This window comes from Amblyraja radiata, chromosome 20, assembly GCF_010909765.2.
Source record: "Amblyraja radiata isolate CabotCenter1 chromosome 20, sAmbRad1.1.pri, whole genome shotgun sequence".
Classification (NCBI taxonomy): Eukaryota; Metazoa; Chordata; class Chondrichthyes; order Rajiformes; family Rajidae; genus Amblyraja; species Amblyraja radiata.
Genome location: NC_045975.1, coordinates 25,755,080 through 25,779,961, shown reverse-complemented (window position 1 = coordinate 25,779,961; position 24,882 = coordinate 25,755,080). Strand labels below are relative to the sequence as shown.

General features: G+C 42.4%; 1 protein-coding gene across 3 annotated transcripts; it reads right to left on the bottom strand.

Annotated features, from left to right (window-relative positions):
• Positions 1 to 224: 224 nt before the first annotated feature.
• saal1 (serum amyloid A like 1) lies at positions 225 to 24,567 on the bottom strand. Of its 3 annotated transcripts, none has more exons than XM_033039116.1 (13): positions 24,396 to 24,567; positions 22,042 to 22,194; positions 15,324 to 15,431; positions 14,246 to 14,329; positions 12,167 to 12,246; positions 10,980 to 11,039; positions 9,781 to 9,896; positions 6,332 to 6,509; positions 5,729 to 5,811; positions 4,061 to 4,246; positions 2,881 to 3,101; positions 2,445 to 2,537; positions 225 to 1,255 (listed from the first exon to the last, which is right to left on the bottom strand). In XM_033039116.1, exons 2-13 carry the CDS (start codon positions 22,165 to 22,167, stop codon positions 1,169 to 1,171), a joined length of 1,422 nt encoding a protein of 473 aa, XP_032895007.1. In that variant the 5' UTR covers positions 22,168 to 22,194; positions 24,396 to 24,567; the 3' UTR covers positions 225 to 1,168. The 3 variants fall into 3 exon arrangements, with proteins under 3 accessions (XP_032895007.1, XP_032895008.1, XP_032895009.1); XM_033039117.1 differs by having other exon boundaries at positions 22,042 to 22,185; positions 24,396 to 24,537; XM_033039118.1 differs by lacking the exon at positions 24,396 to 24,567 and adding an exon at positions 22,485 to 22,521.
• Positions 24,568 to 24,882: the final 315 nt, after the last annotated feature.

The following is a 24,882-nucleotide window of genomic DNA, read 5'->3' as shown; positions in this document are numbered from 1 at the left end:
TTGTGGAATACAGAGGCAAATAAATAAATGATGGGTATTTGTCCCAAACATTATGGAGGGCACTGTATCTTGCGTGTTTATCCACATTATCATAATCGTAGCTTTCTGTCATTACATACGCATTATAATCTGTGTGAACAAGGAATATGTATGTTTCCTTTCTGCATCCTTTTCGGCTTGCAATTTTCTGCTTTTTATGTCGGTATAGTTTGAGGCCATTTTTTAAAAAAATCTTTAATTTTTCTGAACAATTTGTTAGAACATTCAATCAAGAAATGTACAATTCTATGACTACCAGTAAGTGCTAAGCCCAATGTAACAACTCTTGTGCTCGCCTGGCTGAGGTCGCTGTCATAGCAACAAGCACAGTTGGATAATGAAGACTTCTGATCACGTTGGCTTCATATCTTTACCCACAGTAAAAACTATTTGATGCAGGTTGAAGTCAGTTGCTCCCTGAAGTTATTCTCAACTATTTATTTAAGCGTCACATTGAGAGACAACACCAGGGGAAAAGATTTTTAGGATTTATAGATAGTAAGTACTGATCAGAAGGAAATGAGAATATTTATTAGGGAGTGGTTAGGCATAATTCCACTCTGTGCTTAATATTATGCCCTACAGTGTAGGTGAAATCATCAGCAAACCGTCGCTGGTAGTACAACTACCTTGCTCAACAATGTGTCCCGTCTTCAGCAGGTTGGGAACAGATGGGAGCTATAAGCTTCCGATGTTAGTTCCTGCTCACATACCATGTCCGTGGAAGGCACAGGATGAATTTGCTGTTCCACTGTCACATTCTCCAACGGTTTGATAAAGAGATACCCTCTGGTCCTGAAACTTCACACAGTGACTGCTAGTCTCACACATGGTTGAAACTAAGACACAACTCTTCAGATATATTTCAATAAAATGTCTCAACTCAACTATTGGCAATAGCGTCAGTGATGCTCAGAAACTGCACTGGAATAGCCAAGTTAAAATTCTACTCAAATGCAATTCTATACATGTGGTACCTCTTAAACTGATATGGCTCCAGCCTATGCTCCATCAAAGATTTATGTACTGAAGATTAAGAGGCAAAGTATCTGTAGCCTTTGACAATCTGTTCCTCACTCAGCAAAGCTCCAGTACAATAGTTTCCCTCAGCATTAGTACCAATGCCCAGTCAGGATCTGAGATTGTGGAACTTCAGTTGTAACTGCTCCGCTGTGTCTGGTTGCACTTCTTTTAAGATATCATGGAACCTTTCAACCTGGAAGAAATTAAACTTAATCAGTCATGATATGTACAAGAATTAGTTTACCTTAACACAATTTGTTTGTGATCATTCACATGAGGAATATTATTTAGAAACAAGGAACTGTGGATACTGGTTTACCAAGGAAAGACAAAGTGCTTGAGTAACTCAGGGGATCAGGCAGCATCCCTGGAGAACACTGCCAGTCTGAAGAAAGTTCTCAACCTGAAACATCACCCATCAGGGATGCTGCCTGACCCGTTGAGTTACTCTGGCATTTATGTCTTTCCTGAGAAATATTATTTTTGGGAATGGAACATCTTTCTTAACAGACAAAAGCGTCAAGCACTGTATGTAGCAGTTATATATAACTGTAGCTGATTGTAACTATCAGCTTTATATAGCTGATTTTAACTTGCTCTTAAATCATTAACCAGTGTAAAGTCTGGTACAGCATCGTTTAGTACAGAGTGACATTGCACATAAGTGCCAGCTATAAAAGAGCATAATTCCTCCGTCCTTCACATTCATCCCATTCCACCAATCGACTATGGAATCTCAGCCACTTAAGAACGACTATTCTTGGGAGAGGGAAAAAAATGTTTTCTATCTTTCCCAATCATTATCCATTGATCTCAATGAATGCAATCACATTGGCTGTACTGTCAAAGATCAAATGCTTTGCTAACATTTACTGATAACTCTACGTCCAAAATATTTGCGCCTAACGGATTGAAGCTCAGGTAGAAATCAACAGATACAAATGTGAGAAAAATGAACATAAACAAAATTTCAAAGTTTATATTGTATATATTGTTAACAAAACAGGCATGATTTTCAAAACGGTAAGGCTCAGTGTTTTTTCTTCCGCACTAAACTCACAAATTATTGACCAGTTGTAAAGAAAATAAAGTTCTGACAAGTTTCAGAAAGAGGGAGGACATGTTTACAAATCAACTTGATGAAGGTTTGCCACGTCACGCGGGTAATCTGTGCTTTTCCTTCAGATTCAGAGTAACCCATGATCTAGTTACGGCAGCAAAATCCCTTCAGATAAAGAATCAAGGTTAAAGTTTTAATTGTTCTTTACGGTCTGGTGATCTTGTGCGTGTGAATAAAGGGTTGTCATGCTTAAGATCCACGGCAGGAGTAAAACGTTTGCAAAAAATTCAAGGGCGAGATCAGTCATGCAAAAAATACTCACCGTAGTGGTATACACAGGAAGAAGGTGGTGAACAGCACAGAGACACATCTCTTGACTCAGGTAGCCTTCTTTGAAGCTTCTTGACACAAGCTCCTATATCAGAGAAGAACACAGTTTGCATGATTACTCTGACTCAAACTGAAAGAGTTACACAAATTTAAGAACTGTCAGTCATACCAAGGTCAATGGTTGATTTATGAGCAATTTTCAAAAAGTGGTATTCTAACTAACCTCCAGACGGTCAATTATCCACACAGCAAACCTATTTTAGCTGCCCCACACTTTACTGCCTCAATTAACAATCTGCAATCTCAATGAAATGTTCACTCCCCACTGAGGGTTTCAATCACTTTTATTCCCCCTCTTCAATCAAAACAACATTATCGCTCATCATTAAGCGTATCACTCTACTGACGTGCCCATTTTACAGTTATACCTTAGAAACATCCATGAAGATTTCAGAGAGGAATTCACAAGAGATATTCAACAGGATTTTCATGTGTAAGTCACTCTTCTGCCTTTTCCCTTTCTGAGCACCTGCTGGAGATGGGACAGACCATTTGTCTGCACTGGGTCTTCTTGTTCCTTCTGACGGTTTCTTCTTACAATCTTCTGCGTAGAACAGAACTCGCAGTAATGTACCGAGCAAGGGAAGATCTGCACGTTAGAAAATAAAGCAAAGAATGCAATGGATAAATGAACTGAACTGAGCTAAATATATATGTCTGACAGGATAGGGTCGGGACCAATGATCACATAGATGGCAGATAGACACAAAATGCTGGAGTAACTCAGCGGGACAGGCAGCATCTCTGGAGAGAAGGAATGGGTGACATTTCGGGTTGAGACCCTTCTTCAGACTGATGTCAGGGGAGTGGGCAATACAGAGATAAAATGTAGTTGGAGACAGTAAGACTGGTCGGAGAACTGAGAAGGGGGAAGGGATGGAGAGGGAAAGCAAGGGCTACTTGAAGTTAGAGGTCAATGTTCATACCGCTGGGGTGTGAGCTACCCAAGTGAAATATGAGGTGCTGGTCCTCCAATTTGTGCTGACAATCGAGGAGGCCCAGGACACTACATCTACTAATACTCTCCTCCGCCTAGCAGAGTTGGTCCTCACCCTTAACAACTTCTCATTCGACCTCTCCCACTTGCTCCAAATCCAAGGCGTAGCTATGGGCACTCACATGGGCCCCAGCTATACCAGCTGTGTCTATCTTCAAAGATGGCAATCAGCTTTGGACAAGTTTAACACTTGTCAAGAAGGGCATCAATCTGAGCCATTTTAGTGCAGAGTTGAAATGATAGTACTCGGTCATCAAAGTCTACTTAGAAAAGGGTATTCAACTTTGGGGGAAATAAAACACAAAATAACTCACAGGAATGAGCCCAAAGGCAATGCAGGTAAAACAAAGGGAGACAGTGGAAAAGGCCATCACAAATAGGGCTGAGAGATAGATGTTCAGTCTGAAACTATTAATCATCATAATTGCCTTAATTAATTAATGCTTGGCCTTCTCAAAAGGCAATCCCATTAGTGCCCACAAGATACCAGGGCTGGATTTATTTTTCTCCAAATCCAAACCTCAACCTTTTCCAGAACTTGCTGAACTCACTTTGCTCAATCTCGCTGTACTTCTCCACGTGTGAAGCAAATATCGCGGACAGAATAGCTAGAGCAGAGGACAGCACGCTTGCCTGCTCCTCTATGAAAATCGATGGGTCATCGTCCTGGCATAGGTCAGTGCAAACTATGTCATACAGTAGAGTCCAAGTGGCCTCTCCCTTGTCTGGAGTTTTCACTAGAGAGAGGGAAAGATTCATAATAACAGTTAGCAAACAGAACTCTGCTTCAGCATAATTTAAAAAAAATAAAAGTGTGTTCAGTATTTTTTCAAATGTCTTACTTTGACATTTCTTTAAAAAAAAAAGAAGTTTTATATCCCATCAAAATAAAGCCGAGCTTCTCCATACGAGCAGATGGTTAAAGGAGTGTGAGCACAGAGTAGGGACTCGACTTAGGATTTACTCAGCTCATTTTAATTTAATGCAGGAGCCTTCCTCATGGGTTTCTATGAGACCACTCTCATTCATATAAAGTAAAGTGAACATCAGCCTAATCAACCCATTTCTCCTCAAATATCTGTCCTGGCACCACAGAAATCAATCTTGTAAATATTTGTTGCACTTCCTCCACGGTGAGAACATTCTTTGTCAGGCTAGACGACTAAATCTGAACATATTGCTCCAGTTGAGGTTTCAACACATCCCTGTAGAAGTGTGGAAAGGCTTCCAAAATCCTGCACTCAAATCCATTTGTAATTAAGCCCAGCATAGTTTCTTTCTTAACTGTGTGCTTATACCCATCATTATCGTCAAAACTAATGCAGCAAATTAAATGCAATTTCTACAATTTCTACAAATACATATAACATTACAAATTTCAGCTCCTGCATTCTCGTGGCTGTACGCAGAGTCCCACGTATACGGCTCTGGTTGGGTTGCCACTGCTGAAGTTACAACACACATCTTGCATAACTCTGATGCAAGGCCAACAATTGATGTGGAAGCATAATTTCTCTGTCTGACCTGCTGAGTATTTTGATCACTTTCTGTCTTCGTTATTTAACCCTTTCTGGGCAGTGTGCCTGAAGCATAATCAGCAATATCTTACAGTGCCATTGTAAGGATAACAAAGGATCTAGTTACATATCTACAAAGGCAGGTAGACAGAAATGCTGGAAAACTCAGCGGGTGAGGCAGCATCTATGGAGCGAAGGAATGGGTGACCCTTCTCGACCTGAAATGTCACCCATTCCTTCGCTTAATAAATGCTGCCTCACCCACTGAGTTTCTCCAGCATTGTCTACCTTTGATTTTTCCAGCATCTGCAGTTCTTAAACATTTTATCTACAAAGGCAGATAAATAATCAACAGAGATACTGTGTTATAAGAATACTGAAAAGTAACTAAAGCAGAACCCATTATTCAAAATAAACTTCCTAATGTTAATTGATTCCTATTCCGTATTTTTTTTTTAATTGGTTGATTCTCCTTGGCCTTTATGACCATAAAATGGCTATTTGTAATGTAGCCACAACTGCGGCTACAACTTCACGCATAGATTATTGAGCAGGAAGCATATACATCATTTTAGAGTCAGAGAGATATTCATAATGCACTTTGAATAAAATGCAACATTTCAGTGCTGTTTTTTTCTTCAGAACACTGGACTGCAGAAGAAAAATACCGGTAGTTAAGAAGCTGGAAAATAAATAATTTACCTATTGCCTGGATTCCTTCATCAACTGTAGTGAGAAGTTGCAGTATATGAACATAAATCTCAAGCACTTCAACGCTGTTTGACCTAAAAAAAAGCAATGTGACCACATAATATTGGTCTGCACCCTATGCATGAAACAGCAGCCACAGATCATGTAAATGGGAAGATTAAATCTTGTAACTGTGGTACTTAAGTACCCGAAAGATTCATTGTGTGCCCATCCAAATGTTACATGGATATAATAATGCAGCTTCCCACTCCACAGTTCCCCAAACTAAATAATAACTGACCTTCCAAAATCTCAGAACAATGCAGTTCAGGACTGCTAATTAACCCTATGAAATTTGGTTCTCCTACAGGCCATCAATGTGCATTTCTAACTTTGTTTCATATGATGCCTGGCTTGCTAAGTGTTTCCAATGTTTTCTGATTTTATTTCAAAAACCTTTCCTTCACCTTACCAATGCCCAGGCTAGGATACCCGATTTAAATGAATGGTTGCTTATATCCCGTCTAATTGTGCAAATGAAGGAACTACCCTTGAGTTGTAGAACTACCTTGTCGATCTAGATATAAGGGATGCATTTATTTTCTCAAAACTTACCTGACTTGTTTGGCTGCTTCCAGCAAACAAGGAACCAGCAGAATATCTGTTGTTTTTTCGTGCTCTGTCTCTGGTGCACCAGGCAACTTCTTGGACTCTCTGATCCAGCTCAACATTAGCTCCTTGTCCAAGTCAAAAAGTTTATCAATCATCTCACCAATTTTCCCCAACAAATCAGCTGGACAGAATTCAGAAAATAAATAAATTAGTTCAAGCTTTACAAAACTATGTCAGTCACATTGCTCCATTACAATTGCATTCAACTCAGCCTTAATGGCGGGGTAGGCTTGAAGCCTAATAGTCATAGTCATACAGTGTGGAAACAGGTCCTTTGACCCAACTTGCCCACACCGACCAACATGTCCCATCTACACAAGTCCCACGTGCCTGTGTTTGGCCCATGTCCCTCTAAACCTGTCCAATCCATGTTCCTGTCTAATTGCTTTTTAAACTTCACAATAGTTGCCTCAATTATCTCCTCCAGCAGCTCGTTCCATACACTCATCACCCTTTGCGTGAAACAGTTACCCCTCATTTTACTATTACACCTAAGATGGTGCCTACCTGCGGCGACATTTTGCCAGCCTGTATTATGTTTACATATTCTGTTGTGCTGCAGCAAGCAAGAATTTCATTGTCCTATCTGGGACACTTGACAATAAAACTCTCTTGACTTGACTCTTGACTATTTAATCTTTCCCCCTTCACCTTAAACCTATGCCCTCTGTTACTTGATTTCCCCCACTCTGGGCAAGAGGCACTGTGAGTCCACCCAATCTATTTTATACACCTCTGTAGGATCACCCATCCTCCTGCGCTCCAGGGAAGAGAGCCCCAGCATGCTCAGCCTCTCTCTACAGCTCAGACCCTCGAGTCTTGGCAACATCATTGTATTAGTCTTCATCTGTTTCTAGTTTATTGTGTTCCTCTCGGTATACTACGCAGTCTGCCACAAAACTGTAAGAATGGTGAAGATAACAGTATCGTGTTAAGATCCAAGCCATTTAATATGATCATACTGCATTTAATATGATAGAGACTGTCCTCAACTCTTCTGTGCCATTTCTCCATTCCCCCATTCCATGATCTATCAAATATTTATTCACCTCCACTTTAAATGCTATTAATAATCCAGCTTTCACCAGTTTTAAGAGCAGCGAATTGCAGAGATTCACCACCCTCTGTGAGAAGAAATGTCTATGAATTTCAGTTCTAAATTACTGCCCCTTAACGTAGCAATGTCCCCTTGTTGGAAGCTCTCCCACCAATGAAAACATTACAACATCTACCCTGTCAAGCCCTGTTAGCATCTGAAATGTTTCAGTCAAATCATTCCTCATTCTTCTAGATTCCAAGGAATATAAGCCCAACTCCACCTTGGTAGGACAACCAGGAATTATCTTGCAGAAATCTCTTTGTACAAAGTAACCATAACTTTTTTCAGTGAGAGGACCAAAACTGTAAGCAGTATTCCTGGTGAGAGGTCACCAACTCTCTGCACAAATGCAACACAACCTACCTATTTATAAAGTCCAATCCTTTTGCAACAAAAGTCAAAATACTGTTTCCCTTCGTAACCACTTTTTGTGATTCATGTACGAGAACACCTACATCCCTCTGAACTTCAAAAGGACACGCCGAGTGCTGGAGTAACTCAGTGGGCCAGGCAGCATCTCTTCGGACTAAAGATAACTAGCCTCCCTCCACAACCCCCCCCCCCCCCCCCCTGTTCCACCCTCTGCCTTCACAATTCACAACTCTTCAAACCTGCTCCAAACCTTCTGTTCTTATCTCTGACCTTTGTTCCAACCTTGTCTATCATCTGCCATGCTTTGTCCCACCTCTCCCCTTTTCAAGCCTTCTCCTCACCCCCTATCTATATATGTTCTTCAAAGATTCTGCCTGACCCACTGAGTTACTCCAGCACTTTGTGTCCTTTTGTATATTAACCAATATCTGCAGTTCTTCGTTTCTCCCTCTGAACTTCACTGACTTGTAGCTTCTCCCCATTTAGGTCATAAATCTAGCTTTTAATTTCTCTTATTGAAGTGCATGACCTCATACTTCCACAGATTAAACTCCATTTGCCAACCTTTTGCCCACTCATTCAAGAAAGACTGAATTTAAACAATACCTTTCCCAGGCAATCCCGAACACTTTACAGCCTAAGAAATACTTTTGAAATACAGTCAATGATGTAATGCAGATAGCGTGTCAATCAATCTGTCTGTAGAAGGGTCCTACACATAATAATAATAACCACAAGCTGCTGGTTGAAGGATACACATCAGAATTCCCTTACCCCTCTGTTTCATTTGAGGGGACAGGCAGTTTGAATTTAACTTTCATTCGAAGACAACATCCAAAATAAGTCATTCTATTACTGCAGCACTCTACACTAAATTTTCAGCCTTTAGAGTTTGTGGTATCTGGATTGATATTCAAACACAGCAGCTACGGTAATAGCTGACTAGCTCCCACAGGTCACTGTAACATTGCAAATCTTATCCAATAATTGCATTACTCCATTCGTCTCCACATTACAATTTCAGATGCATCAAAACAATGTATCATTGTATGAAGAAAGACACAAAAAGCTGGTGTAACTCAGCGGGACAGGCAGCGTCTCCGAGGAGAAGAAATGGGTGACGTTTCAGGTCAAGACCCTTCTTCAGACTGGTTAGGGATAAGGTAAACGAGAGATATAGACAGTGATGTGGAGTAATAAAGAACAATGAATTAAAGATATGCAAAAAAGTAACAATAATAAAGGAAACAGGCCCTTGTAAGCTGTTTGTAGGGTGAAAATGAAAAGCTAGTGCAACTTGGGTGGGGTCGGGATAAAGAGAGATGAAATGCCGGGACTACCTGAAGTGAGAGAAATCAATTTTCACACCACTGGGCTGTAAGCTGCCCAAAGCAAAATATGCGATGCTGTTCCTCCAATTTGCATTTAGTCTCACTCTGATAATGGAGGAGACCTAGGACAGAAAGTTCTGTGTAGGAATGGGAAGGAGAATTAAAGTGTTCAGCAAACGGGAGATCAGGTTGGTTCAGGCGGGCTGAACGAAGGTATTCCGCTAAATGATCGCCTAGTCTGTGTTTGGTCTTGCCGATGTACAAGAGTCCACATCTTGAACAACGGATAGAGTAGATGAGCTTGGAGGAGGTGCAAGTGAACCTCTGCCTAACCTGAAAGGACTGCCAGGGTCCCTGGACAGAGTCTAGGGAGGAGGTATAGCGACAGGTGTTGCATCTTCTGCGGTTGCAGGGGAAGGTAACTGGGGAGGGCGTGCATACTACTTAATTATTTTACCACACCATCATGAAAATCTCAGCCAAGCATTAATATTCTTTCCTGAGAAATTTAAAGACAAGGCTATTGATAATTAATCTCCCCTTTGCATCCTTTCTGAATATGTTGTGTGTGAAAAATAATGACCACTTACTATTGGTGGAGCTTTGCATTATGAAGCATACATGGTCCCGAACAGCAGGCTTCTTATGAATTTGGTCCGCCCAGATGGTGGCAACATCTGGCTGGGAAAGGCAGGTTAGTATTAACCTGACAAAGAAGAAAGAGCTACCTTAATTTTACAATCAGGGAAAGGCCACTGGTTCTGACAGTGCATCCTACCAGTGCAGCTCTATTACCGTTACTAATGACAAATGTGTAAATATCAGCACTTCCTGCTATAGTACAAAGTTGCATTTGGATGGGTGGTCATCTAAATGACAAATAATAATTCTAAGGATGGAATTTAATCCCACTGTTCCTTGTGTCAAACGATTAACAAGGTGGTCATTTTAACATTTTACAGAATTCCATGTCAACGAGTACCAATAAAGAATGTCATCTACTTCTAATAAGAACCATGGCTATTTCCACATTTTGGAAATGGGATCAAATGTATCATAGCTTTTTCATCGCCAAATCCCCTACCATCCTGGCGAGGGCAAGGGGATGGTCACCCTTGACCAGCTGGACCATGCCGTTATACTGGCTATACTATGGTGAGTGATGCACCTCATGACACACCTATGCCTTTCCATTATCCACAAGATACAAGTCAGAAGTGGGATGGAATGAGTGCAGCACCAATAAGGTATTTCAAGGTATTTGATACCGTCCAGGACAAAGCAACCACTCTAAACATGTATTTGCTCATCACTACTGCAAGGTTGCTGCAGAGGGTACCGTCAACAAAATGCACTGCAGTTACATGACCAGGAGCTCCAACAGTACCTCCCAGACCCACAACCTACATCATCAAGGACATAGGCTGTAGGTGTGTGAGAACACCACTTCCTCCAATGCATACACATCCTAATTTGGAAATATATCTCCAGACCACCATTGTTGCTGGGTCAATATCCCCACAACATTATGAGAGTACATTAACCAGATGAATTGCTGTCATTCAAGGGTGAGGCCTACTATCACCTTCCGTGGGCAACTAGGGATGGGAATGGACTCTGGCCTAGCTAGCAATATCCAGATCCTGAAACTGAGTATATAAAAAAGCTAGCAGTCAGACATTGGATTCACTGGGTTCAGGTAATTTATGAAGTGATTCCACTATGAAGTAAGCAACATACCATTTCCACAACACCAATAGACAAATTAAGGTAAAATGCAAGTATCTACCTGCTGGTCTCCAGTAGAGTTGGTGGATCAGAATCTCCGAGCAGCAACAGCAGCACCTCACTGTAGCGCATGAGAGAAACAGACCATCAGTTCAGACTCCCCTTAATCCCAAATCAGATGAGCATATAATTTAACATAAAATATTTTAACATCTTCAATTTCTTCCTAGTTTTCTTCCTTCGATTTTGGAATACATTTCTTTGGCAATATCTGTACTCTTCAAGATCAGTACCTAATGACCAGATGCTAATTAGAAGAAAATCTTGTCATACATTGGCCTAATGCACACTCCCAGATTAGGCTAAATATATAGATTAAGATTAAAGATCCTTCTGCAGAATCCCAGTATTGTGTCTCAACCACAACCCAGAATAACATTCGCATAGCCATTGCATTATTCAATTTCCCAAGCCCATGGTGTTTTCCCCATGCAGTTTTTATCTTGCATAATATACCCACTGGGAACAGGATTTGACGACTCAATATAGAAACATTATAGAGACGCTTGATTTGAAGCTTTGTTCCAAAGGAAAAATACTACTTTTTCCCATGTTCCCGATGTTGGAGGAGTCCAGAACCAGGGGTCACAGTTTAAGAATAAGGGGCAGGCCATTTAAGACTGAGATGAGGAATAACCTTTTCACCCAGAGAGTTGCGAATCTGTGGAATTCACTGCCACAGATGGCAATGGAGGCCAATTCATAGGATGTTTACAAGAGCGAGTTAGATTTAGCTCTCAGGGCTAAAGGAATCAAGGGATGTGGGGAAAAAAGAGGAACGGGGATCTGATTTTAGATGATCAGCCATGATCATATTGAATGGCAGGTGCTGGCCTACTCCTTCACCTATTTTTCTATGTTTCTATGTTATTTCAATCATTTACATTCTATGTCATTTTCTCATTCAGATGGCTTAGTTAAAAAAAAAAAACAATAGTTATGTTGTATTAAGGTGCAACCAAAATTTAATGACATTTTTCAATTGGAAACAAGTAGCAGAATTTATCAGTGAACTGAATCTATACACAATGCTGGAAACATATTTTGGTGGATAAATGGAATAGACAATAGAATACTAGGAATTTTACATACTGAAATGAGTACATCCAGTTATCTCAACAACATGGTTTCATATTAATAATAACAACATGCAAAAAAATGCCACATTGTACGCCTACCAGTACTCACACGAGATTATCATTGTTTGTGATCGACTGACAAGTTTCCTTGTAACATGCCATGTTGCCCAGGATACCAACGCAGATCTCCTAACCTCAAAGAAATGTCATATTATCAAATAATTTCACTGTACTGTTGATAAAAATAAATATGAAATGAGCCCATAGATGACGACGATTCCATCCGCAGAATACACACATTTTTCCACCGTTTAATCTCTGAAGGGAAAATTCTGTATCAATTTAATCCGATCCCAAAACAATGACCAAATGTGTAGGAAGGAACTGCCAATGCTGGTTTAAATGGGAGATAAACACAAAAAGCTTGAGTAACTCAGCTGGTCAGATAGCATCTCTGGAGAAAAGGAATAGGTGACGTTTCGGGTCGAGACCCTTCTTCAGACTAAGAGTCAGGGGCAAGGTAAACGAGAGACATAGAACAAATGAATGAAAGATATGCAAAAAAGTAACAATGATAAAGGAAAGAGGCCATTGTTAGCTAAGGGCTGGTACAACCCTCGAGGCCAAACGCAAATTGGAGGAACAGCACATATTTCGCTGGGCAGCTTACAACCCAGTGGTATGAATATTGATTTCTCTAACTTCAAGTAACCCTTGCATCCCCGCTCTCTCCATCCCTCCCCCACCCGTCGTACTAGCTTCAAAGTCGTCTTGTTGACTCTCATCGTCTGTAATTCGTTTTTACACGGCTCCTAGCTAACAACGGCCTGTTCCCTTTATCATCGTTACTTTTTTTGCATTTATCATTCATTTGTTCTATAACTCTGCATATCACCACCTATATCTCCCATTTTCCTTTCCGCTGACTCTCAGTCTGAAGAAGGGTCTCAACACGAAACCTATTCCGTTTCTCCAGAGATGCTGCCTGACCCGCTGAGTTACTCCAGCTTTTTTTGTCTATCTTCGGACCAAATGTTTACCTTAACTAACCTTCTTTTAAGAACTGCTGACCATGTCCTGCCTTCAAGTCATTTGTACCTTCAATGCTTGCATATTACATTGCAGGAACAAACTAGGCTCCCCGCCAAGAAGTGGTTCTGCACCATCCAAAACTGAGGGTTCACATAGTCTTCCCATATAGCCTATCTAGGCAGTGGCACAGCAGTAGAGTTGCTGCCTTATTGCGCCAGAGACCCGGGTTCGATCCTGAATATAGATGTTGTCTGTACAGAGTTTATACATTCTCCGTGTAACCTCGTGAGTTTTCGCCAAGTGCTCTGGTTATCTCCCACAACCCAGAGGTGCGGGTTTGTAGATTAATTTGCTTCTGTAAATTATCTCTAGTGTCTAAAATAGAACTAGTGTACAGGCGATTGGCGGCTGGTGCAGACAAGCAGAAGGGCCTGTTTCCACACTGTATCTCTAAACTAAAACTAAGCCACTCAGTTTTGTTACAATGCTCCTCTAACTAGCACATCCCATTTAAAAGATAAGTTTTTTTTATTATTTTTATTTCAATTCTTATATTTCTTTAAATTAATTTACAATAGTTTAATATATTTTAAAGAATATTTAATTACTTTTATAATAAATGTATTTCAAACATTTCAGCATGTTTCTGATCATCAAGGCTATTTGCAGAGAGTTGAAAAGCCTTCAACAGTTTTCTCTGCCCATATACGTCTGCAGACTAAAACAGCTGAAAGGATGCTCAGAACATATCGGCCAAGACTGCCATTGTTTGGGCAAACTACGTTTCTTTCATCTTGAAAGTTAAATCCTTGTTGTGCATCAGCCAATTAGGAACAGTGGGAAGCAAATTGTATCTTATCATAAAGCAGAAACCCATATCTCTAATGATAATTCTTACCTTCTGTATATTAAACAAGATACTCTATCGATGAACATATCATCGTATAAACTACATAGCATTACTGCAAGTAATCTTATAATATTTTTATTGGAGAATTTACTCAGCCTCAACAAAATTGATCAAACTATTACAAACCTAATGATGTGCGTGCAACTGCCAATAGAACTCAGTGGAAGGTTGTCACATAGCAACATTTAACATTAGAATTGTTAAACTCTAAACTATACTAAAATTAAGCCCCAACAATTCACTTACCGTTAGCCGAGGGCACTTAGATTTACCAATGATCCCTAACAAAATGTTAGTTACATTGAATTCCTGAAGAAACAGAGCAACGTCCTGCAACACAACACAAGGATTGCATTACAGGCTAGTAAAATATACATCTAAGCCATTAGTTTGAGTGCACAGCATTGTATTGCTGATGATCACACGCTCAAACATCAGGAAGCAGTGATACAACATCTCATAGTCTGCTAACTGCTCTTAACTTTTTTTTCCAAAGAGTTAGACTAATACAGCACGGGCCACACATTTTGTTGGCATTGATCATGTATTTCATATATCACAGGCACTGACCACAAGCACCTTGGTAAATCCATTCTAGTGACTGTTAGTCTTTAGCTGAATGAAACGTGTGTGCAATTTAAAAACAAAATTTCCACATGATGGTTACTGCATAAATTTATTTGTTATCTCAAGGTGCTGAGGAAAAACTACTGGGGGGAAATGGTAAATGGCAGCACAAGTGCAGCTGGTAGAGCTACTGCCTCACAGCGTTCGATCCTGACCTCAGGTGCTGTCTGTGCGGAACTTGTGGCTTTTCTCTAGGTGGTCCGCACATTCCAAAGACGTTCAGGTTTGTGCGTTAATTGGCTTCTGTAAATTGCCCTTAATGTGTAGCACATAGAACTAGAGTATGGACGATTGATGGTCGGCGTGGACTCCGTGGGCTGAAGGGCCTGTTTCCATGGTGTATCTCTAACTTAAACCAAACTGAACGCATGCATTCCCCATCTACCTTGAAATCTGAATGAATATGAAATAACAATGCCGATGGTTCGACAATGTAATGCTACATTCACCTCTGAAGCTAGATACCAGGTCAGCTTCTTATTCTCTCAATTTAGAGATGAGGGGTGGAACCAGAGAGGCAAATGTAAAGATGGAACAGCTTGCATCGGAGAATGTGGCTGGAAGAGGACAACTATACACAGGTGACAGTCTGGCTGCATTCAGATGGATTATGCCTCTAATGCTGACAGTAAGTTATCTACTTTCAAACAGTTGTTAAGTACCAGCACATTCAAGCTTCACGTTGCTCTTTGGTTACCTCGTCCATCGACATGTCCCAGACTTTACAGATCTCATTCTCCAGATCCTCATCTAGTTGTGTCTCTGTTTTCAAAACTTCTGCCTCTTCACCTTCTATAGAAACAAACTGGGAAATTAAATGGGATAATTAATCCATAGGCATCTGACATTTGGCTTTGTACAAGCATGTTTCTTAAAATATACCCTGTTAAAGTGGTAAATATCATAATGTTCTGTACCAAGTACTGTAAATGGGGGGGGGGGGGTCGATATTTTATGATTATCTCCGTCCTGAAGAACAAATTAATTTCATAGAGGTAAGGCAGCAAGTATAGCTGCTTTTTTTACCACGAAATGGCTCCAGTAACCCATGTCAGGCACATTTCAGAGTCCAGATGCATCAGACTATGCTTTCTATGACTATATTTTTTATTTGTTCTGTAATCTCCAACCAAAAATTATTTAGAATTATAAGATAATGTACATAAGCACATAAAAATGGGATGATATTCCTCAACTAACGTATGACAGCTATCATTGGTGACTAACACTATCCTCCTCTCCCTCCCCCACACAAATCCCTTGCCCTTCAATTCTCATCCTTAATGAAATCTAGTATCTCAGTACAAAGAGAAGATTAGCAAACATAATTTTTATTTGATATCTCTTCAAAACAATCCTGCATTATTTGGTCTTCCCACATATCTGAATGTGTGGCTGAGGGGCTGGTGTAGGGAGCAAGGATTTAAATTTATAGACCACTGGGATCTCTTCTGGGGTAGGGGTGACCTGTACAAAAGGGACGGATTACATCTTAACTGGAGGGGGACAGACGCTCTGGCAGGCAAGTTTTCTAGGGCTACACGTGTGGGTTTAAACTAAATCGTGGCGGGGGGGGGGGGGGGGGGGGATTGACAAATTGGGAGTATAAAGATGGTTAAAGGGGAAGTAAGTACAGGTAAAGTTACAAAAGACTCCCGAATTAATGGGAAGGAAAGTCGAGAAGGGATAAGAGAGTAAGGTCAGGGCCAAATGTGAGCGGTGTGAGAGGGGAGGTGAATTCCGAAGTCAAAGTGTTGTATATGAATGCGCGAAGTATAAAAAATAAAGTGGACGAGCATGAGGCTCAGTTAGAAATTGGCAAGTATGATGTTGTGGAAATTACGGAGACATGGCTGCAAGAGGGCCAGGGCTGGGAACTGAATATTCAAGGGTATACTTCCTATCCAAAAGACAGACAGGTGGGCAGAGAGGGTGGGGTAGCTCTGTTTGTGAGGAATGAAATTCAGTCTCTTGCAAGGGGTGACATTGAAACAGATGTGGAGTCAGTATGGACAGAACTAAAGGAATTGTAAGGGTAAAAAGACCCTAATGGGACATCTACAGGCCCCCAAACAGTAGCCTGGATATTGAATTGAATACCTTTATTGTCATTCAGACCTTACGGTCTGAATATAGGGTGTAAGTTGAATCAAGAGTTAAAATTGACATGTCGTAAAGGTAATGCTGGAGTTGTTATGGGAGATTTCAACATGCAGGTAGACTGGGAAAATCAGGTTGGTACTGGACCCCGAGAAAAGGAGTTTGTGGAGTGCCTCCGTGATGGATTCTTAGAGCAGCTTGTATTGGAGCCTACCAGGGAAATGGCAATTCTGGATTTAGTGTTGTGTAATGAACCGGATTTGATAAGGGAACTTGAGGTTAAGGAGCCATTAGGAGGTAGTGACCATAATATGGTAAGATTTAATCTACAATTTTAGAGGGAGAAGGGTAAATCGGAGGTGTCAGTGTTACAGTTGAACAAAGGGGACTATGGAGCCATGAGGGAGGAGCTGGCCAAAGTTGACTGGAAAGATACCCTAGCAGGGATGACAGTGGAACAACAATGGCAGGTATTTCGGGAATAATGAGGGGCCACCTTCAATTCACAAGTGGACATCAACTCATACACCTCAACAGTTATGGACTATATAAAATTCTGCACCGATAATGTCACTACCCACAAAGAAATAAAGACCTTCGCTAACCAGAAGCCGTGGATGAGCAGGGAGGTCAGACTCCTACTGAAGGCTCGCGATGCCGCTTTCAGATCTGGCGACGCTGAGGGATACAGCTCATCCAGGGCCAATCTGAAAATGGGAATTAGGAATGCCAAACTCAATCACAAACGGCGGATTGAGGAGCACTTCCAAAACAACTCTGACCCCAGGCGCATGTGGCAAGGAATCAAATCCCTTGCCGATTACCAGAAAGTTAACACCCCTCCCCCAGACAACGCCACCCTTCCTGACGAGCTAAACCATTTCTATGCTCGCTTTGACCGAGATAACAAAACCCCAGCCATCAAAGTTGCTCCACCCCCAAATGAACAACCCCTCAGTCTCTCCACCTCTGCTGTACAAGATGCACTGAGCAAAGTGAATGAGCGCAAAGCTGCCGGCCCCGATGGCATCCCTGGCCGGGTGCTTAGGGCATGTGCTGGACAACTATCCCCAGTCTTTACCGACATTTTCAATCTCTCACTGGCCCAGGGTGTTGTCCCCACTTGCCTCAAGACATCAACCATCGTGCCAGTGCCCAAACAGTCAGCCACAGGGAGCCTCAACGATTTCCGCCCAGTGGCACTCACCCCTGTCATTGCTAAGTGCTTTGAGCGGCTGATCTTGGCTCACCTCAAAGCCAGCCTCCCCCCCACACTGGACCCCCATCAGTTTGCCTACCGGGCCAACAGGTCTACAGAGGACGCCATATCGGCGGCCCTACACTCTGCCCTGACCCACCTGGACAACAACAACTCCTACATCAGGTTGCTGTTCATTGATTTCAGCTCCGCTTTTAACACTGTCATCCCCGCCAGCTTGATCACCAAACTCAGCGGGCTTGGCATCTCCACCTCCCTCTGCAACTGGACATTGGATTTCCTCACCAACAGACCACAGTCTGTTAGGGTCAACAACCTCACCTCCACCACTATAACACTGAACACCGGCGTGCCACAGGGCTGTGTGCTCAGCCCTCTCCTCTACTCCCTCTTCACCCACGACTGCATCCCTAAGTACAGATCCAACGCCATCATTAAGTTTGCTGACGACACCACGGTGGTAGGACTGATCAGTGACAACGATGAGTCAGCCTACAGAGAGGAGGTCCAGCACCTGACAACCTGGTGTGCCAATAATAACCTCGTCCTCAACTCCAAGAAGACGAAGGAACTTATTGTCGACTTCAGGAAGGTCAGAGGGGGCAGACATACCCCCATCCATATAAACGGGACTGAGGTGGAGCGCGTCTCCAGCTACAAATTCCTCGGGGTACACATCTCGGAGGATTTGTCCTGGTCCCTCAACACCTCCAAGCTGATCAAAAAGGCACAGCAGCGCCTTTACTTCCTGAGGAGGCTCAAGAAAGCCCACCTGTCCCCCCAGATGCTGACCAACTTCTACCGGTGTACCATCGAGAGCATCCTGACCGCCTGCTTCACGGTATGGTACAGCAGCTGCACTGTTGCGGACAGGAAGGCACTACAACGGGTGGTGAAAACCGCGCAGCACATCATCGGTGCCCCGCTCCCTGCCATGGATGCCCTCCACCGAAAACGGTGTCTGAAACGGGCTGGGAAGATCATTAAAGACCCCTCCCACCCCAACCATGGACTGTTTGCCCTCCTCCCATCAGGGAGGCGGTACAGGAGCCTCAGGTCTCGTACCAGTAGGATGAGGAACAGCTTCTACAATCATACCGTCGCATTGCTGAACTCGGAGTCCCGCCGATAGATTCCACCGGTCCCTCCGTCCCCATTGTTTAATTATTCTGTATTTTTTATTATTCTGTATCCTCTTTTTTTTTTACATTTCTATATTGCACTACTACGGACTGACGCAAAACTGCATTTCATTGTACCCATACTCAGTATTTGTGCAATGACATTAAAGTTGAATTGAATTGAATAATACAGAAGGTGCAGGATCAGTTCATTCCAAAGAAGAAGAAAGATTCCAAGGGGAGTAAGGGGTGATCGTGGCTGCCAAGGGAAGTCAGGGACAGTATAAAAATAAAAGAGAAGAAGTACAACGTAGCAAAGATGAGCGGGAAGCAAGAGGATTGGGTAATGTTTAAAGATCAACAGAAGATAACTAAAAAGGCAATACGGGGACAAAAGACGAGGTACAAAGGTAAGCTAGCCAAGAATATAAAGGAGGATAGTAAAAGCTTCTTTAGGTATGTGAAGAGGAAAAAATTAGTTAAGACCAAAGTTGAACCCTTGAAGACTGAAAAAGGTGAGTTTATTATGGGGAACAAGGAAATGGCAAATGAGTTGAACAGGTACTTTCGATCCGTCTTCACTAAGGAGGACACAAACAATCTTCCTGATGTACTAGTGGCCAGAGGATCTGGGGTGACGGAGGAACTGAAGGAAATCTACATTAGGCAGGAACTGGTGTTGGGTAGACTGATGGGACTGAAGGCTGATAAGTCCCCAGAGCCTGATGGTCTGCATCCCAGGGTGCTTAATAATAATAATAATAATAATATCTTTTATTGTCATTGCACGTCAGTGCAACGAGATTTAGTATGCAGCTCCAACCGATGAAAAAGAAAAGTGGCTTTAGAAATTGTGGACGCACTGGTGATCATTTTCCAATGTTCTATAGATTCAGGATCAGTTTCTGTGGTAGCTAATGTTATCCCACTTTTTAAGAAAGGCGGGAGAGGGAAAACAGGGAATTATAGACCAGTTAGCCTGACATCGGTGGTGGGGAAGATGCTGGAGTCAATCATAAAAGATGAAATAGCGGCACATTTGGATAGCAGTAACAGGATCGGTCCGAGTCAGCATGGATTTACGAAGGGGAAATCATGCTTGACTAATCTTCCGGAATTTTTTGAGGATATAACTAGGAAAATGGACAAGGGAGAGCCAGTGGATGTAGTGTACCTGGACTTTCAGAAAGCATTTGATAAGGTCCCACATAGGAGATTAGTGGGCAAAATTAGGGCACACGGCATAGGGGGTAGAGTGCTGACATGGATAGAAAATTGGTTGGCAAACAAGAAACAAAGAGTAGGGATTTCAGAATGGCAGGCAGTGACTAGTGGGGTACCGCAAGGCTCGGTGCTGGGACTGCAGCTATTTACAATATACATCAATGATTTAGATGAAGTGATTCAAAGTAATATTAGCAAATTTGCAGATGACACAAAGCTGGGTGGCAGTGTGAACTGTGAGGAGGATGCTATAAGAATGCAGGGCGACTTGGACAGGTTGGGTGAGTGGGCAGATGCATGGCAGATGCAGTTTAATGTGGATAAATGTGAGGTTATTCACTTTGGTAGCAAAAACAGGAAGGCAGATTATTATGTAAATGGTGTCAAGTTGGGAAAAGGGGAAGTACAATGGGATCTGGGGGTCCTTGTTCATCAGTCAATGAAAGTAAGCATGCAGGTGCAGCAGGCAGTGAAGAAAGCGAATGGCATGTTGGCCTTCAAACAAGAGAAGTTGAGTATCAGAGCAAAGAGGTCCTTCTGCAGTTGTACAGGGCCCTAGTGAGACCACACCTGGAGTATTGTGTGCAGTTTTGGTCCCCTAATTTGAGGAAGGACATTCTTGCTATTGAGGAAGTGCAGCGTAGGTTTACAAGGTTAATTCCCAGGATAGCGGGACTGTCATATTCTGAGAGAATGGAGCGATTGGGCTTGTATACTCTGGAATTTAGAAGTATGAGGGGATCGTATTGAAACATTTAAGATTATTAAGGGTTTTGACAGGCTAGAGGCAGGAAACATGTTCCCAATATTGGGGGAATCCAGAACCAGGGGCCACAGTTTAAGAATAAGGGGTAAGCCATTTAGAACGATGAGGAAACACTTTTTCACACAGAGAGTTGTGAGTCTGTGGAATTCTCTGCCTCAGAGGGCAGTGGAGGCTGGTTCTCTGGATACTTTCAAGAGAGAGCTAGATAGGGCCCTTAGAGATAGCGGAGTCAAGGGATATGGGGAGAAGGCAGGAACGGGGTACTGATTGGGGATGATCAGCCATGATCACATTGAATGGCGGTGCTGTCTAGAAAGGCCAAATGGCCTACTCTGGCATGGTACAAGCTTGTAAAGCTCTTCTCCTCCCTCCCCACAATCTTGACACATTTCCCACCCGTAGGCCACTCCCATGCCAAACATTATTATCAAGCCTTATTCTAGTGTCCACACACATACCTTTATCTTCATAGTCAAATACTTTCTAGCATGTCCCCTCAGAAAAAGACGACAAAATGTGTCAAGCATGCAGGATGTGGCAACACCTTGCTGATTCAGCCTAGGTTTCAAGTAAATCTAAAGCAATCCAACTTGGCTCAGGTCAGGCCTACACCTCATAAATACATTCACTAAGTATTTATTTTAATCTGGGCATGCAAAAAATAGGACTCAACTTGTCTCTAGATGGAAAAAAAACACAAAGTATTGGAGTAACTCAGCGGGTCAGTTGGAATAAGTTTTAATTTTAAACCTACCCACATCTCTTTGACCAAAAAGTCTCGGGATATTTAGAGTTACAGAGTGTACTGCCACATTACCTAAGGATTGGTTAACAGTCCAGGCCAAGAATTTATATAACTGAATAAAAGTTATCATCAAACAACTTTAAAAATCTAATTATAATCAAATAAATCTATTTTGGTGTCACATCAAAATGTGCGTTGTGTTTTTTTGTGCACCGCTCATGCATTCGATGCGGGTGTTACCTTGATTAGCTCCATAAGTGTGCCGAATAGCCAGTGCTTGCTGTACACCGTGTTTCCAATCGCATCGTCTCCAGTGGTTTCACTGTCGCTTTCATCACTCGGTGGTGGGGATGGATTGCGATCCATCCCAGTACTTTGAATGTCGAAAATGTCCTACCGAGGGAAGCATAGGAAAAGCGTGTTAATTCATTATGAGAGACTCTGGTCCAACCTCTGCAACCATAAAAATAAAACCCACATAATTTAGATAGTTGAGTCAGGTCCTATAACAATATTTAATGGATATTTGGACAGGTACATGGATAGGAAAGGTTAAGAGAGATACGAGAAAATGTGGGTAAATGAGAATAGATTAGATGGGGCATCTTGATTGGCATGGACAAGTTGGGCCAAAGAGCCTGCTGTATTACTCTGTGACTATATAGGTATGTTGCAAAACCTACCTTGAGCGGGGCTGCAGATCTGTCCCAGCCCGTGTGCGTGATTTTGGCGCCGTTGAGAGGGGGGTGGGTTTAAAACGCAATTTTCCCTAGGCTATTCAAATCGAGGTTGTTCAGCCTACTTAGTTGCTGACGAAAAATCGCCGCCAGGTTCGTTCGCTGGAGCTATTTTTAAATTTAAATGGTTAATTTAATTGTTATAGTAGGTTAAAAATTATCCTCTAAACCCGCGACCGCCGACAACGGGACGGATCTCATACAGGGGACAACGGAAGGTAGGTTGTTTATTTTTACATTAAAAAGCGCTTCTTCAGATCCCTTTATACAAAGTTTTAAGTTGCGAGTAGCTAATTTGGGGCCCCATTAAATCCCGCAGTATTTTTCTGGGCATATGGGGGTACAAATCTACCGCAATGGGAACGTTCTAAACCAGCGCGTTCCACAGAGTTCCACAGGATCCCACTCGAAAGCTGATTTAAATGGCCATTAATTTACAGCAATTGAACACTAAATTCCTTCCATTTGGCCTATAAATTAATGTCAATGAGATTTAAAAATCATGTTTTATTGTGAATTCTTTGTGAATGTTATTTGGACACTTAGGCTATTTAAAAATGTTAATCTTTTCTTAAGAAATGGATAGATGTTTAGATCTAGTAATTGAAGTTTGGAATTAGCTACAATTGGGCAACTAACTAATTATATGCTTTAATTTCAGGTCATCCAAGTAAGATTGTTTCATATTTGTTTCAGAATGCTTCAATCTATAATAACTGAAAAATTATTTCAGTTCTCTTAATTTTTAAGAAAGTTATGGCCATTTCACTGTCCTCGATCACAGCTTTTGTGTTAAGTCAATGGAAAATCAATAGGGAACAAGATGCTAATTTCCGAGTATGAAAATGGCCATAACTTTTTTAATACTGAAGATATGAAAGCGAATTAGGTGTCAAATTAAACTTATTTTTGTGCTTTATCTGATGGGATAAATTGCAGACTTGATTTTTTAAATCTCAAAATTTTGTAACATTGCTAGACTATAACACAAAGCATGTATATAGATCATTAAGCTACACGTCTCTGTATAAAGACACAGTGAAAGCTCCCATTGGAAACAGTAATCGGCTTTTTAAATTTCATTACCATCTGATAAATGATGTGGATGCATCTGTGGAGGGAAAGGAATGGTCAACGTTTCAGGTCGAGACCTTACATGCCGACTGAGAAGTGTTTATTTCGTTCCATATGCTTCCGGAATGGAGACACCCAATATCAGTCTTCTCGCCCAGACTGCGAGGTGTGAAAACTTCACTGGTTTTCAACAATTTAAAGTTACGCAGCGTTCCAGAATTGTTTTCCATTCTGCAGTAACCCAGCCATTGTCTTTGACATGTCGGGTTATGTAGAGATGGGTAAAATAATCCTCCGGGGTTCAAGTGTAAACCTGCCCAGTAAATCGCCCGGGTTGTGAATAGTTGCAGACGGGTCCAGCTCGACCTCTCCAACTTTGCCACAGCGGCTGACGGATCCAACCGCTCACCGCCTCGAATGTGGATCCAGTAGCAAGCTCACGGGCTGCGAATCCGTCCGGTTCCCCCCCCCCCCCCCCCCCCCCCCCGGCCGCGCCGGCTCCCCCGCAGCCCTTCACCCCGCTCCCACCAGCAAGGAAACACGACAGAAGGTCGAACACAAAGTGCTGGAGTAAAACCCGGGGGGTCAGGTTCTGTCGGCTTAGTTGCTCCAGCACTCTGTGTCCTACACGAGATCGCATCATCTGCATTTCCTGGTGTGAACACAGCTGGTTGGAGTCCTCGCCGAGGACACGGAGCCAGAGCCGGAGGCCGGAGAGCAGCGGCGCTGCCCAGTCACAAACCCGGGAGCGCTCACACACCAGGCGCGGGTGATCGCACTCACCACAGACTGGTCCCTGGGGCTGATCTCTGTCAAAACCACTCCTCAAATCGGCTTTTCTTCAGGTGAAAACTAGTTTACATTTCACCCCATTCTCCCCGACATCCCATCGATCTGACTGGCTTCACCCTCCCCCCACAACGCCTCCCGCCGGACCGGAGTCACTCCGCACCCTCCCCCCACAACGCCTCCCGCCGGACCGGAGTCACTCCGCACCCTCCCCCCACGACGCCTCCCGCCGGATCGGAGTCACTCCGCACCAAAGAGCTCCTCTAATTTTTAGTAGTTCGAGTGCGCTGAAATCTTGTATTGTGCAATTTTTTATGCTGTTACAAATGTGCGTGCGCACTGAATTCTTGTGCAAATCTATGACCTCATGAGCTTTTGGTGTAGCAGTTTTTTACTATTTTGTTAAGCCATTCAACTTTAAACCAGCTTGCAGCTCTTTTGTGCTTCACACCCTTTGCATCCGTTGAATTTGACATGGCAG

Bases quoted from the DNA above. Each gene is read 5' to 3' on its own strand.
- saal1 (XM_033039116.1), bottom strand. From the start codon at position 22,167: ATGGATCGCAATCCATCCCCACCACCGAGTGATGAAAGCGACAGTGAA. The intron at 15,432-22,041 runs GTAACACCCGCA...TTAATTTCCCAG, and splicing joins CACTTATGGAGCTAATCAAG to TTTGTTTCTATAGAAGGTGA. The intron at 5,812-6,331 runs GTAAGTTTTGAG...GCTTTTTTTTAG, and splicing joins GAAGCAGCCAAACAAGTCAG to GTCAAACAGCGTTGAAGTGC.